Consider the following 15801-nt stretch of genomic DNA (forward strand, 5'->3'; position numbering starts at 1 on the left):
TTTTAAAGTACGAATTTTACTAATCACACTAACCACTACGATGCTACTTGTTAGTTTTGAAATACCTATAATTTACTTTCATCATAAATCACATCATCCGATTTTACAGTTTTAGAGGAATTATTTCTTTCTTCATTACAAACGACCAACACGACCGCTTGACGACCGCTCTGGTGTAATGGTGCGTGTACCGTGTCGGTGGCGCCTAAACACCGACGGTCGCGGTTTCTTTTCCCGCTCGAAGTGGGTGTTTGTGTTTATACAAATATTTATTTCCGGTCTGGTTGTTAGTTCTTGTGGATCACCCTAACGTGCCTCGAAGAGCACGTTAAGCTCTCGGTCCCGGTTGGTATCGTGTACATTTGATAGCAACCGTTACTCATAGTAGGGAATATAACGCCAACCCGCATTGGAGCAGAGTGGTGGATTAAGCTCTGATCCTTCTCCTACATTCAGAAAGAGGTCTATGTCCAGCAATGGCATATTACAAGCTGAAGTGCACGCGTAAGCTTTCATTTATTTATAAGTTTTTGGTAACAGAGATAGTCATGTATATTAACTATTTAAGATTAATTGATAAAATAAATGCTATAAAACAGCAAATTATTCAAAGAATTAGAGTAGGTATGTAGTGACATCTGTAAAAACATACCGAAGTTAAATGAAATTTTGTGCTTACTACAATACGTCAATAGATGGCGGAAAAAATAACATTGACAAAAATTAGAAATAGATGCCGCTCTGTGCGTTCTTCAGCCTTATTCATTTCCATTATTCTAAATCAAATTAGCATACTTGAAGTACAAAGTGTTTAAAAAAAATAAACATCAACTTAACAGACCATTTTTATTTAGTTAAAACTCTTATAATTAAACTAAATAGCTCATTAAAAATTATACGAACAGAGCCCTAACTTATGTCGTAATATGAAATAAAACAAAAATTTCAAACACACTTTAATTATAAAATAACACATAATCATTACCATTAAAATAAAATTTGATCTACAAAATAATATAGTACATTGTTTTTATACCAAACAAATACATAAAACTGAAAACCCGCATACAATGTAAATGTACGCCTCCTGCTGAGGGTTTACTCCCAAAAAATGAATACAGGAAGTTTACTCTTATTTACAATATGCACTAATAAAAATATGTACATAACTACAAATATAAAATAATAACAATTGTCTTTTATGTAAAGTTATTTATTCTCCTTAAACATATTATAGAGTACAGAACAAAGCCTATACAGTGGTAAACCGACCACTGTGAAATAGTCGCCCTCTATCCTTTCCACAAAAGTGCCTCCAACGCCTTGTATACCATAGCCCCCAGCTTTATCCCTGAAATTATCATATTGTTTTTTAAATTAGATAAATTCTCTGGTTTAAAAAATCTAATGTAATTGAATCAAAATGTGGTTTCATAATAAGGTTTAAAAAAATTACTGATAAATAATAATTTGCGATGTATCAAAATATATATAATTAATATTTTATATTTTTTGAAGTTGATGTGAAATTTTCAATTATCCCCCCTCGGTTTAAATGAGATTTGGTGAGATTTCATTGGACCCCTCCCTCCATCCTGAGCTCACGTAATTAATGGATGTCCCCTTTTTATACGTGGGGAAAATCCATCATGGATACCCTCCAGCGCGGAGGCGTCAGAGGGTTATGTGAGACTCCTACTGACTAAAAAAACCACCACGTGTGAGCAGTCGTCCGGCCGGTCGAGGATGATGATGGTAAAGGATGTCCCCTAAGTTAACTTAAACTACCTAACTGCTTTTTTACAAGTAGACACATAGGTAATAAATACAATCTGCTTCAAATAATAAGCAACGATAGATCAAAATGCCTCTCACATAGGTTCTTTAGTAGCTATATATCCTCTGATCTGTTCGTCATCCAATTTTCCAAATATGACATCTGTTTTTTCGGTAAATTTCACTATTTTATCATTAGCTTTCACTACCACACCCGTGTACACTGTGTGACTTCTTCCTGAAAGACTAATATTCAGTTATAAGTATTACTGCATTATATTAATAGTTTTAATTACTAAACAATAACTTGTTATGGAAATTTAAAACAACATCTAAAAATTATTTCATTCAAGTAGGATTCGCAACCACTATTAAATCGTTATTTTACAAATAAAATTATAGTTAAAATTGAAGTTACCACTGATTATTATGTAGTTTCAAGTTATTCTGTTACATTTCATTAGAACCGTAAAACTTTTATGATATTTCATTTTTTTTTTTTATGTCACTAGGTCGGCAAACAAGCGTACGGCTCACCTGATGGTAAGCGATTACCATAGCTTATAGACACCTGCAACACCAGAAGCATCGCAAGCGCGTTGCCGACCCAATCCCCAATCCCCCCAGGAGCTCTGGTCACCTTACTCACCAACAGGAACACAATACTGCTTGAAAACAGTATTATTTTGCCGTGATCTTCTGTAAGGTCGAGGTACTACCCCAGTCGGGCTGCTTCATATTTTGAGCAGGAAATTCCTGCTGTGCCCTACCTCAGTTAATTATATTACAATTTAGAGCTAAAAATATATAGATTTCAGGAAAAGAAGTTTACAGAAACCTTTTTAGCATGTCAAAAGCTTCTTGCTCCGATGTTGGCTTGCCAAACATGGATCCATCAAGTGTAACCATTGTATCAGCACCGATAACTACATCCGGTGGGTCACCTTGCAAACTTAACCTATTATCTACTTCTAGGACTTTCTGCAAAGCTGTTTCTTCAACAAATTCTGTAAAGCTCTTGTAGTTTTTAGGATCGAGATTCTCTTCAAAGAGCGATGGACAAAGACCAACTGCCAGACCCTAAAATTATATACTTATTCATAGAAATCATTAAATAAGAATAAATAAAAAATAAACATATGACTTACAATATTTTCTATTAATTCTTTTCGCCTCGGTGATCCACTCGCTAAGATTATATTTTTCTGTTTTAAAACATGCATCACAGGTTGTAACATGATAGCGACTTTTGAAAGTTTTAATTTAGTATTCTAATTCAACGCTTTATATGTTCTTATACTTTTCGATAAGTCTAATAACAATTTTATCAAATCAAGGTTATTTTTGATAAATCGCCAGACTTGTCGAATTGAAATTACCGCGATTCAAAAATCAAATGTCAAATTTAAAGGGGATATTAATAAAATATTTTTTGTTTCTTTTTTAACATTTTATATACAATAGCATTTAATTTATTTCGCACAAAATTTTAACGTACTATTTAAAAAGATAATATTCTTTGAAATAATACGTAATGTTTTTATTTTGTTTACGTTATCTGTTACAGTATATTATCTATGTATATCACTTAAAATTAATTATCTGTGAATATGTTTCACCGCTACCGTGCGCTGTCGAGTGTCGTTGTGACGAATTGTGTTTCATAGTTTTTCTAATTTTTAAACCTTCTAAAACATCAATTAAGGTAATGGAAACATAGTTTGTTTACAATGCAGTCCGTAGTGGCTTATGTACGCAGTTTACTAGGCTGGTGTGAAGACAATCCAACGACCAAGACAAGCTTTAAAAGAGACAGGTATGGTTTTGACGTTACTTGTTTACAACACTTGGATTTAGTTATGGCGGCAAAGTCTCTAAAAAATTGTTTTTAATTATCAAAACGAGACAAAACATGATCAAAATACCTTTAAAAGTAGCGTCCAACTTCTGGTCGTAAGTGAACATTTCATATGTTATCGCGTTGACTTTACATACGCGAGTACAAAAAATGTGTCTCTTTACAGGACCGACGATGATTTCTCCTTTGAAAACGACACACCGACCCTGAAAAGACTTAAAAGACTAAGAAAAACATCTTATCCTGATATAATGAATTCAAGAGGTAACGATAGTAGTGCTTTTACAACTTCTTCATTGTTGATATGCTTCAAACAATACCTAATCACTTACCCTTATTAACAGACACGTGGGAGGAAGAGAAGCCCAGCAAAAATGTTAGATATGTTCCAATACAGATAGAAACTGGCCATCCAAGTACTTCTACACCAAATGAGAGTACAACAAAAGTAGGCAGCCGAGTAAGACATGTTCCGATCAAATTTGTAGATATATCAAGTAATGGACCATCGTCAACTCAAAGAAAACCTAGAATGCACACACCTGTGAAACCTGTGATTCGAGCAATCATTGATGATGATGAGGATGATCAGGAGGTAAATAAACTTGTATTTTTAAAAACAATTCTGTATAGATTTATTTATTTTACACTATCTGTGCCTCGCGGAATCATCCACGTAATTTCCGATTCCGTGGGAATCTCTGAATAAAATGTAGCCTATGTGTTATTCTAGACCTCCAGCTGTCTATGATAGTTTTTGCATGAAAGAGTAACAAACATACACACATCATACATCCATCCTCACAAACTTTCATATTTATTATATTTAAAAAATACAGAATTGTATGCAAATATTTGTCATAGAAATTCTTGTGCCAATACACCTTTTTTGCACTTAAAGAAAGAAAAAAACTTTTTTATCGGCCTTCCAGTTAACAAATGTTGAAATTGAACACATAAATTATAAAAATAGGATACAATAAAAAAGAAAAAAAGGACAAGGAATACATAGATAGAAATAAAAAAGAGTAGGTGAACTGGGTTACTTACTGCCTCAGCAATGTTTTTGACAGCAAAAATTTGCCACCATAAATGCTGATATTCTGGCAGAACCTGTAACAATAATACAAACGAAAAACTGACAGACAACACATACATTTATACAGAGAAGTAAAGAGATAACAGATACTTATATTTTATGTGAGTGTAGATAAGAGAAAAAATAAAAAGTGCTCATTTGGCACTATCGAAAGCCATTAACCCTGAAGAAATTAAAAATAAGAGGATGGTACGTATAATCTATAAAATTGGAGTGTCTGTTTGTAATTATAAAATAACATTTTTTATAATTTTTGTCTGTCTGTCTATTTGTTCTGCCTAATCTCTGAAACCACCCGACCAGACCAATTTTAATGGAACTTTCACTGGCAGATAGCTGATATAACAATGAGTAACTTAGGCTACTTTTATTTCAGAAATTTATTTATTTTATAACTCTGTGAACTGAACAATAACAATTTTTGTTAAATTCCACGTGGACAAAGTCACGAGCACAGCTAGTGTATACTATAAAAATAATTAATAAATAACAAATAAAATGTTAAATAATTATATAGAAATATAGATTAATTGCCCTTGTCCTTCTCCTACATAGAGAAAGAGGCCTGTGCCCAATAGTGGGATATTACAGGCTGAATGCATAGATTAATTGTGCTATTAAATAAAGTTCTGTATGGTTACTGCAGTAAAGAATATAGCCACTCCCCCTCTTCCCGTGGGTGTCGTAAGAGGCGACTAAGGGTTAACACAGTTCCACTACTACCTTGGAACGTTGGTGGGAGAATCATATAACCGCTGGCTTTCAAATACACAGGCCGAAGAAGAGCAGCAGCGTCTTTGATGCGACAGAGCTGCTAGCCCTGCGGTCACCAACCCACCCACCCACCAACCTACCCACAGATCTAGCCATGCAGTCACCAACCCACCTACCCAGCGTGATGACTATAGGCAAAATACATACATTTGGCGCGAACTTGTGGAGGCCTATTTCCAACAGTGGACTGCGATAGGTTGAAGTGATTAAATAAAGTATAGTTAGGCAGCTCTGGTGTGCTTATAGTCAGTTTAACACATACACAAATTATATGATGGGCTTAAATCCAGCACATTGTAAATACTTGTATTTATACAAATATTTGTTTTTGGTCTGGTTTTGTGTACTCATGTGTCTCACAACCCTAATTATTTACAGGAATACCAATAAATATTATACAAATAATAATTATTACGAAACTCTAATTTCTTAGACATATACCGGCTGGTTCGGCCCAATTCAAAAATAAAAAATTGCTTATATGACATGTTACATTTTTAGGTAACTTGGATAGAAAGCAAACCAGAAAAGAAGAAACCTTCAAAAGTTTATATTAACCTTGATGATGATGATGACGACGATGAGGAAGAGAACAATGAGGATGACGATGTCGTATTTGTTAAAAAAGTAACCTCTCCGCCTCCACCTCTACCATACAAGTACTTTGTTAGTAAAAATAACTTAACTGACACTAGAGAAGAAGAGGGCGCCACATATTATAAAATTTGTCGTAAAGCTAATGATAGGAATACGTGTATCTCACCTAGAGCAAATAGTAAATTCAAAACACCAGCAGGTATAACCAAAGTATACAGAAAAGTACCCACTCCGGTGCCCAGATGGATGCAGGCACCGAGGACGAATCTCTCGCAGTTCAAAAGTAGATATTCAAATTTAAATGGTAATACAAGATCAACGTTGTCAGAAGTTTTTAATTTAGATGAAAAAAGAAACTACCAAGAGTTAATTAAGAAATTCTCAGATACAACGAAACCTGTGTCGATTGGAAAATCAAGAGATATAAGTAGCTTGGCTGAAGAAGCTGCTTCATTAAGACAAACGCAAAGAACTCAGAAGAGTGCATTGAATGAAATCAAATTGTTCGAAAGAGATATAAGTGTGGAGAAAGGGAGTGAAGATGGAAAAGAATATGATCCTATAACTGTAGCATCTATCAATTCATCTGACTCAGAAGTAGAAGTAATACCATCCGATGCATCTACGTCTTCTTCTGTTAAGATAGGTCCTATAAATACTTTACGTGACTCCTTTAAAGATAGTGCGGTCACATCAAGAGACTGGCTATCAAAATTGGATTCTAAGTATAAAAAGAAAAAGCAAGAAACTCAAGAGAAGTTAAACGACGCACGTCGTGAGTCAGATATAATTTCGAAAGTTAATTATGAACAGAAATTAGCACATTTAGAGCATAAGTTGAAATATGAATTAAGTATACCAGAGAGTTTAATAGAGGAAGTTCCACCTGCTGTTGAGTTACCACCTCTTACTCCAGAACAAGAGAAATTAGTAACAAAAGCATTAGGGCCTGGTCCTCCAAATCAATTACTTGTCGAGAAATTTAATTTACGGATACATAGGTAAGTAATCTATATATTAATACGTGGAAGCAAAAACTTTGTACGAAAATTACGCGGACGGAGAAGTATGAAATTTCGTACACATATAGTTTATATATTATAAGGAGTGCAGAATGCTAATATTTTTTTTAACCTTAGATTCATAAGTATATGTCTCCCATACACTCTTAGGTAGTAAAACTCTCACAGCGGGCGGCTCGAAAGGGATAGAAATACACGCGTCTCAGTACCTTCATAAAACGACAAGAGTCCACTGCGGCGTCAGCAGTTTTGGCGCTTAAACGTATAGTTTTGGATATACTGAGAGCAGAGTGTCTGAGATACGTATGTTTATGATTATTGTAACGAGTTTATAAAGTGAACAGTTTTACTATTTGCCACTTAAAACGAAAGGAGGTATGGGATTTTTTTCAAAAACAGGTATGTATTTATTCTTTATTCTTCTATGTATGTAATTATTATTATTGAAATAATTTTGTACATTGCCATTGTTATAATTTTAATATGTAAACTATTTTATTACTTATTAATTCGTAGTTATTCTTATTTTTTATTATTAGTTACTCAAGTACTTATTGTGTGTTATTGTTTTCCAGCATAGCATCTTTGAAAGACGGTGAAATTGTGCAATATTATCTAGAGTGGATGGCGAGGAAGAAGTGGATCCTCCAAATCATTTGGACAGTGAAGTTGAAGACATTTCAGTGACAGATAGTGAGCAACCTACAGATTCTTCAAGCGATTCAGATGACTCTTCGAGCATCAAACATTTGTCGCCGTCGTCGTATACATTGTTCTGATTCCTCAGATAATGAGCGACCTGCCGAACAGATAAGGTCAAGCGAGTAGCAATAGGCAGCTCAAATAATTTTCCCATCCACTAATAATTTGAGAGATAAGAATGGGCATTAATGATCAGCAAAACCTTCCGAAGCTCGCACTAGCAGAATACAGTCACGAAACATTGTTCACATTATCCAAGGACCCAAGAATGAAGCGAAAAATGCAATGATGGAGTCATGCATTGAAACAATTCAAATTGTTTATTTCGGATTCAATGGTGAGTATCATTGTATTGCTCACAAATATGGAAATTTCTACAAAAAGGAGAAAAATACGCCGCGAAAATGACAACCATTATTGATACTTGTGCTGAGGTAATATATGCTCTGGTAGGATTGCTATTATTATCCGTAAGGAAGAAAGATAACCATCTGACAACGGCAGACCGTGATCCATCTGAAAGTGGAACAAAATATATTTCGCTCATGTCTAAAATAGATTCGATTTTTTGCTCAATTTCCTTGGATTCGATGATAAATGTACTCGCCAAGAACGAAAAGCTACTGATTGCGCCTATAAGGAAAAAAAGGGAAATGCTAATTGCTGTATGTAGAACTAGTTACAAACCTGGCTCATATGTAATAGTGGATGAACAGCTACTGGGATGTGGACGTTGTTCTTTTCGTATGTATATACCGTCAAAACCTGACAAATCTTATATATAAAAATGAATCGCAAAATGTGTTGCTAAGCGCAAAACTCGAGAACGGTTGGACCGATTTCGCTAATTCTTTTTTTAAAATGTTCCTTGAAGCACGAGGATGGTTCTTACGGAGAGAAAAATTCAAAAAAAAAATTTAAATTTTCGGAAAAAGTCTAAAAACAACACTTTTCTATACTCCCATACAAAAGATTTGTGATAATACTTAAAAGTCAATTTGAACTTTAATACCATACGATAAAGTTTGTGTTAGGCGATACGAAGTTCGCCGGGTCAGCTAGTATGGTATAAAAACAGTAGTTCTCTGTGACTCTAAGTCAAACTATATGATAGATGCAATTCCGTATACATATGGGAAAAGGTACAAACACAAATGGAGTACCCTTGGCATCTTTCTTTGTGAAGCAACTTGCCGAAACTATTCGAGGAACTAATTGTGATGTGACCATGGATAATTGGTTCATCTCAGTGCCAAGCAAAGGAATTATTGCAGGATCCACATAAATTAACAATTGTAGGTACAATTAGATCCAACAAGCTTGAGATCATTTCACAACTTTGAGCCAAGACAAACAAGATCTTCAATATTTTGTTATGATGGAAACACTGTACATTAGTATCATTCAGGCTAAAGAAAAATAAAAATGTTCTGCTCCTATCCACGACTCATGGAATTGGCACCAAAGGTGCGGTTGACATGTTTAATCAAATGTGCCATAGTATGTCTTGCAGTAGAAAGACTCAAAGATGGCCACTCTGCTTCTTTTACGGTATGTTGAATATAGTCATGGTCAATTCTTTTGTCATCCACGTCCATAATACTGCCAAAACTGAACAAAAATCATCTACAAGAAGAGCCTTTATCGAAGAAGTGTCAGATAAGATGATAGAGCCTTGGTTACGACGTCGACGCGAAACACCAACTTTGAGGCGGTTTCTAAAACGGAATATCGGTGCCATTTTAGGTGATATTTTGCCTGATGTACCAACCAACCCCGAAAATCAAGCCAGGAAAGTGTGCAACTTTTGCTGTTATAAAAAAACGTGTGACCAGATTTGCCTGCACCTCCTGTAAACATTACATGATCAAATGGAAATGAATGGAATTAATCGGATTGATTTTTTAATATTGTTCTTTTATGTTTTAATTCTTACTAAAAGTTCTTTCTAATTAATCTTTGTGGTGTTTTTTCAATATATCCCATATTCATTAAATTAGGTGACCTTAAAAGTATTGTGTATCAGAGACGTATGTTTATGAACAATGTGACCCTAAGTATAGTTTATGAATCTACCGTTAAATAATGCATAAAAATTTATTAAATCAATAAAAAATATATACAAACTACCATATATTATTAATAACATCTCCAGTGCTATTTCTTCTCCCTTCCACCTGTATGCAGACGATTTACAAATATACCGTCACTTTGGACTGGCTGAGTTGCATGAGACTATCAATCTCCTTAACAAGGACCTAGCTGCAATCTGTCAATGGGCCAATTCGTTTGGACTTATTATAAATCCAGCAAAATCTCAAGCAATAATTATCGGTAGCAGCCGTTTGAGAAACCGTATTGCCTGGGAAACAGTACCTCCAGTCTTGTACTGTGGCACACCGATACCATACTGCGACAAAGTTAGAAACCTAGGCTTGATTTTGGACAAAAACTTATCGTGGATAGCTCATGTCAACGAAGTCAGCCGAAGGATGCACTACACCTTCCACTCTCTTAAGCGTCTCCAATATTTTCTTCCCTTTCAAACCAAAATTCTGCTTGCGCAATCCCTTCTTTTACCTATCCTCGATTATGCAGATGTGTGCTATTTAGATGTGACAAAGGAGCTACTTAATAAATTAGAGCGTCTACAAAATCTTGCGATACGCTTCATCTTTGGTTTACGTAAATACGATCACATCACCCAATTTCGCACTCAACTTAAGTGGCTCCCAATCCAACTTCGCCGTGATATGCACATCCTTTCTTTTCTCTATAACATACTCCATGACCAAAATGCTCCCTCCTACCTTCGGTCCCGTTTCCTTCTTTCTCCTACCTCAACACGATCTAGAAGGTCTTGCATCACATCGATGCTCGAAATCCCCAGACATAACACCAACTTCCTCCTCAATTCATTCACAATACGCGCTGCAAAACTTTGGAACCATCTACCGAGAGTGATCCAAGACAGCACTTCAATTTATGCTTTCAAGGACAGGCTAAGGAAACATCTTCTCTCCGAAGCTATGAATCTCTCATAATTGTTGTACTCTCAATATATGTATGTATGTATGTATGTGTATGTATGTATATGTGTATGTATGTATGTGTGTATGTATGTATTTATGTATGTATATGTGTAGATATGTATGTGGGTATGTACGCATGCATATGTGCATGTAACTGTGTAAGTATTTAAGTATATATGTATTTTATATCACAAATGCGCTTATGAGTCCCGCGATAACATTTTCTCTCACCACCATGGGTAGACTGGTAGAGATCTCTTACAGAGATAAGTTCGCCCTTGCCAACATTTTTTGTAAACTTGTAATTATGATTTTTTTTTAAAGTGCAATAAAGAATATATATATATTTGACACACAAGCATAGTATACTCTTTTGTTGATTGTCAAAGTCTGTAGTCAAATTGTAAAAGTTTAAAAAAAGGTTCTTTATTCTTATTATTTTTTGGTTTTCTTTAACTTTAATTTTTAATTATGGTCAAATTTCGACGTCTCGATTTTTTTTTTTACAGAAACTTGCACAATAAGTTTTGCTTGCTGGCATTTTGATTTTACTTAATTATAAAGTTTTTTTTAAAGTATGTTTTATACATTTCAGACGTGACCTCCAAACGTTAGCAGGATTAAACTGGTTGAATGATGAAGTCATAAACTTCTATATGAATTTGCTGATGCAAAGGAGTGAGGAAAAATCTGATCTACCGAAAGTGTACGCCACTAACACATTTTTTTATCCCAAGCTCATGCAAAGTGGTCAAGCTGGTCTACGCAGGTGGACAAGAAAGGTAATTTGATACTAACTTTTGCAGTAAAACTACGCACGCTTAACTTGAAGAGTAAGCTGGTGAATGCGTGACGAGAGCGTTACAAAAAGTGTGATCAGGCGAGGAGAACGGAAATTGAATGGGAGATGTAAGAGATATAAAAGATGAGAGAGTAACGTTTCGTAAGTTTTAATTCAGTCGTGTGGTCTAAAGCACGCTCGTTTTTGTTATGACAAAATAAAAATTCATCTTCTTCTTCTTCTTCTTCTTCTTTGAGACTATGGTTCCATCAGCTATTCACTCATGATTTTGCCAATGACAAATGCTACAAGTGGATTATAAAATTCCGGAGACAGAATCCAGTTTTGAAAGTACAAAAGTGGGTTAATATTATTTTTCAGGTATACTATTATTTTTCACTGAATTTTTTATCAGTATTTGTGAAGATTACCCCTACAAACAAACAAAATTAGAAACTTCACCTCTTTATAAATTAGTATAAATCATAATTTTTTTTCTTATTGGCACGTGTTTTATGATAGTATCATTTCAGCCTAGCAGTCGTAAGACTGCCTAGAACAGCTACACTATAATAATTATAAATATTGTAGTTAATCATAACACATTGTAACATGTTAATCTATGAAGATATTACATTTCACTATTTTATATGCTACAATAATGGTACAAAATTGTCAGGATGATGAATATCCAGTCTTGAAAAAGTGTTACATTTATGGTTTCAAAAATAAAAACAAAGATAAATTATTTTTAAGGTGGATATATTTTCCCACGACCTGATGGTGGTGCCCGTCCACCTCGGAGTCCACTGGTGTCTGAGCATCATTGACTTCCGGAAGAAAAAGATAATGTACCTTGACAGCATGGGTAGCTCCAATCAAGCCTGCCTCGATGCCTTGCTGCAGTACCTGCATGACGAACACAAGGACAAAAAGGGACAACTCTTTGATAATAATGGTTGGACTACTCAGAATTTAAAGGTAAATTAGTGTCATTTTTTTAATATGATTTAGTTGGCAAACAAGCATACTGTTCACTGGATGGTAAGTGGATAATGTCACTTATAGTCACTACATCAAAAGCTTCCAGAACGCATTGCCGACCCTACCTCTGACCTTCCCATCGAGCTCTGACCACCTTACTCACCACAGGAACACAACACTTGAAAGCAGATTTATTCATGTACTAGCTGTGCCCGCGACTTCATTTATTTTACAGAGTTATAACATATATAAATTTCTAAATTAAAAGTAGCCTTCTTAGCCTTAAAAGTCAACTTCAACTTTCTGCCAGTGGAAGTCCCGTCAAAATCGGTCTAGCCATTTCAAAGATTAGCTAAAACAAACATACAGACAAAAATGCTAAAAAATGTTATATTGGTATATACCGTGTATACATCCATATGCATTTAGTAAAAAGCGGTTATTTTAATATTACATACAGACACTCCTATTTTATTTATTTGTATAGACCGATTTTACTTATTTTTATAGATAACAAAAGTAGTAGCTTTATTTCTTTGAGCATGATGACTTGGAAACAACTAGTAAACAACGAAGCCTAGTATAAAACAGATATTTTTAAATTATATATATTAATTGCTGTCATATATTTCACAGATTATCTGTGAGCCTTCTGCTTGTATAATTTTATAATCTTAAGTATAAAATTCTCGTGTCGCAATGTTAGTTACAATACTCCTCCGAAACGGCTGGACCGATTTTTATGAAATTTTGTGTGCATATCAGGTAGGTCTGAGAATCACCCAACATCTATTTTTCATACCCCTAAGCTATAAGGGGAAGGGGATTAAGGGGATTAATAACATATTTGGCAAAACAACGTTTGCAGGGTCAGCTAGTAATATATATAGTTTCTTTAGTATTATCAAGCTAAGATGGACCGACACCGTATCTGCTCATGGCCTACCCAGCCGATTGCATGATAAAAATCAGAAAAAAAAAGTATTATCAAGCTGATGAATGAGTGCATCAAAACAAGTCACCTTCAATCGCCCCCTTTAACTGCTATTAACCACCCCCATAAACTTTGTTGACATAAATACTATAGATACAAACCTGAAGGAATTATCTTTTCAATTATCTCTCTCAATTTCTATCGGATGTTAGAAAAATATTAATGTGAATAATTGAAATGTTTTCTAGGACATTCCTCAGCAGATGAATGGCAGCGATTGCGGTATGTTCGCTTGTACGTTTGCTGAGTTTAGTAGTCGAGACGCTCCCTACTCATTCTCTCAGGCCCACATGCCGTATTTACGTCGTAAGGCCGCTCTAGAGATACTACAGGCACGCCTTTTACTGTGAACTAAATCATATATTGTTTGTTACATACATTTGTAAATGCAGCAGAGTTCTTCTGGAAACCACGATCCACTAAAACATGAAACTGCTTCAAGGGTGACTTAATGTCATGTGAATATACTACCAGCAATTTTTATATCTTTAAAAGGCAGCTGGATTCTGTCCACGACTATTTTAAGTGTAACAGGTAGCGCTGTCTACAGACTGGGGTAAAAGATAATAATAACAGGTAACCAGGAGACCAAAGCATAACTGTTTCAACTGCTTGAAAATACTGCTAAAGAATTAGGCGTTTAGTCTTTAGAGAAATTAGGTAAAACTGTTATAGATATTACAGAACAACAACAATAGACACGAATAACTTTAATAATATATGATTTGTGTATCTGATACCAATAACCATTATATACATATCACTATTGACAATAAGATCCTGTTTAACTGCAAGAAGGAGTGATATCTTACGAAAAAGAAAAGAAATAAGTAGTTACGGAAACAAAAGAAAGTTCAAAAGTATATTTACAGAGCAAAATATTATCCAAAGTGAAACAAAATTATTAACAGCTGTTATAATTTTCTAAACTACATTCTGACTTGAGCAGAACATTAAGATCGAAATGATATCTAGATAAATAAGTAGTGTCTATTTGTCTATTATCAAAAGATACCTAACGCAGACACCAGCTGTTCCCTATTCGAACCCTAAAGGGTCCTGTATATATTAAATTTAGAGGCAACTTATGAATAAATAATTCTCAAATTTAGATAATGGAGTAAATTTGAGATTTTTTTATTTTAATTTAGTATAATTTTTTAATTTATTATAAGTGTGAAATTTATGTCTCTGGCCAGGACTCCAATGTGGCTATAAACTACGATTCTTACTCCCAAACTATTTTATACACAATAGTCCAATATTCGTTGCTTTAATCCCTAATTATTTATAAAGTACATTTGAAGAAAGAACTCAAATGCAGATATTAAACGGCTTGCCCCTTGAAGTCAGATCTAATAAATTAAAATGAATAATCTCGTACTGTTTATGTCAAGAAGTGGTCGTATTCACAAAGCAATTTTTATTTATAAATTAGTTAAAAAAACACCCTTGAAGTACATTCATATTTATTTCTAAGTTGATATTAAGTGATTGATTGAGTGCTCTAAGTGATGTGGTTTTTATATTTTGTTAAAAATGTTGTGTTGACTGTGTAAAAGTGATTCAAAAGGATTCCTTCACACTGGCTGAAAGAACTAGGAATTAAGGAAGCAGTGTTTTTTTTTATTATAAACTATATTTTCTCATAGTAATTGTTTATTTTATAAGAATGTTATAATTATTATTATAATAAAATTAAAATCTCGTATATATATATATATATATCGGTATTTTGTCATTATTTCCAATATATTCAAAGCAGAAGTGTGATGAAATCCCAAAAGAATATTTGTATAGACTACCCACATCACTGGTGTTGCTAGATCTCTGTGTATAGTGTGTTTTCTAACTATTCCAATCAGACTTGTTCGTACCATAACACATGAACAACATTCAAATAAAATCAAGACTGATTAGAATGTTAGATGGATATTTCTTAGTTCTAAATATATAATTTAGCTGTACATAATTTCCTTGGAATGACGAGTGTTCTTCCAGTAGCAAACGTATACACTTAGGCTATTCACTGTTCGATGTGATTAATATAAAAGCCTAGGTATTATTAAAAATTAAATTAAATGTAAGATTATCAGATAATTATTTTATCTTGCGATGCTCCTTAATTTATACCATATGTTACGTCATAAACCGACTTCAATATGTTTTGCCCGATTTAGGT

General features: G+C 34.2%; 2 protein-coding genes across 2 annotated transcripts; one reads left to right on the forward strand and one right to left on the reverse strand.

The window, feature by feature from the left end:
* Window positions 1–1197: 1197 nt before the first annotated feature.
* LOC123669650 (dTTP/UTP pyrophosphatase) lies at window positions 1198–3162 on the reverse strand. Its single transcript, XM_045603246.1, has 4 exons — window positions 2925–3162; window positions 2615–2856; window positions 1876–2022; window positions 1198–1351 (listed from the first exon to the last, which is right to left on the reverse strand). Exons 1-4 carry the CDS (start codon window positions 3012–3014, stop codon window positions 1210–1212), a joined length of 621 nt encoding a protein of 206 aa, XP_045459202.1. The 5' UTR covers window positions 3015–3162; the 3' UTR covers window positions 1198–1209.
* A 220-nt stretch (window positions 3163–3382) lies between these two features.
* LOC123669651 (sentrin-specific protease 1-like) lies at window positions 3383–14078 on the forward strand. The gene is made up of 7 exons (XM_045603247.1): window positions 3383–3592; window positions 3801–3898; window positions 3979–4229; window positions 6009–7105; window positions 11456–11642; window positions 12398–12622; window positions 13808–14078. Exons 1-7 carry the CDS (start codon window positions 3507–3509, stop codon window positions 13967–13969), a joined length of 2106 nt encoding a protein of 701 aa, XP_045459203.1. The 5' UTR covers window positions 3383–3506; the 3' UTR covers window positions 13970–14078.
* Window positions 14079–15801: the final 1723 nt, after the last annotated feature.

Source organism: Melitaea cinxia, chromosome 3, assembly GCF_905220565.1.
Source record: "Melitaea cinxia chromosome 3, ilMelCinx1.1, whole genome shotgun sequence".
Classification (NCBI taxonomy): Eukaryota; Metazoa; Arthropoda; class Insecta; order Lepidoptera; family Nymphalidae; genus Melitaea; species Melitaea cinxia.

What these genes read in the sequence shown, in the direction of transcription:
- LOC123669650 (XM_045603246.1), bottom strand. Translation starts at nt 3,014, where the DNA reads ATGTTACAACCTGTGATGCATGTTTTAAAACAGAAAAATATAATCTTA. An exon ending in AAGAATTAATAGAAAATATT is followed by an intron (nt 2,857 to 2,924) that starts GTAAGTCATATG and finishes ATATAATTTTAG; the next exon opens with GGTCTGGCAGTTGGTCTTTG. An exon ending in ATAGCTACTAAAGAACCTAT is followed by an intron (nt 1,352 to 1,875) that starts GTGAGAGGCATT and finishes TGATAATTTCAG; the next exon opens with GGATAAAGCTGGGGGCTATG.
- LOC123669651 (XM_045603247.1), top strand. Translation starts at nt 3,507, where the DNA reads ATGCAGTCCGTAGTGGCTTATGTACGCAGTTTACTAGGCTGGTGTGAA. An exon ending in ACAAGCTTTAAAAGAGACAG is followed by an intron (nt 3,593 to 3,800) that starts GTATGGTTTTGA and finishes GTCTCTTTACAG; the next exon opens with GACCGACGATGATTTCTCCT. An exon ending in TTTAATTTACGGATACATAG is followed by an intron (nt 7,106 to 11,455) that starts GTAAGTAATCTA and finishes TATACATTTCAG; the next exon opens with ACGTGACCTCCAAACGTTAG.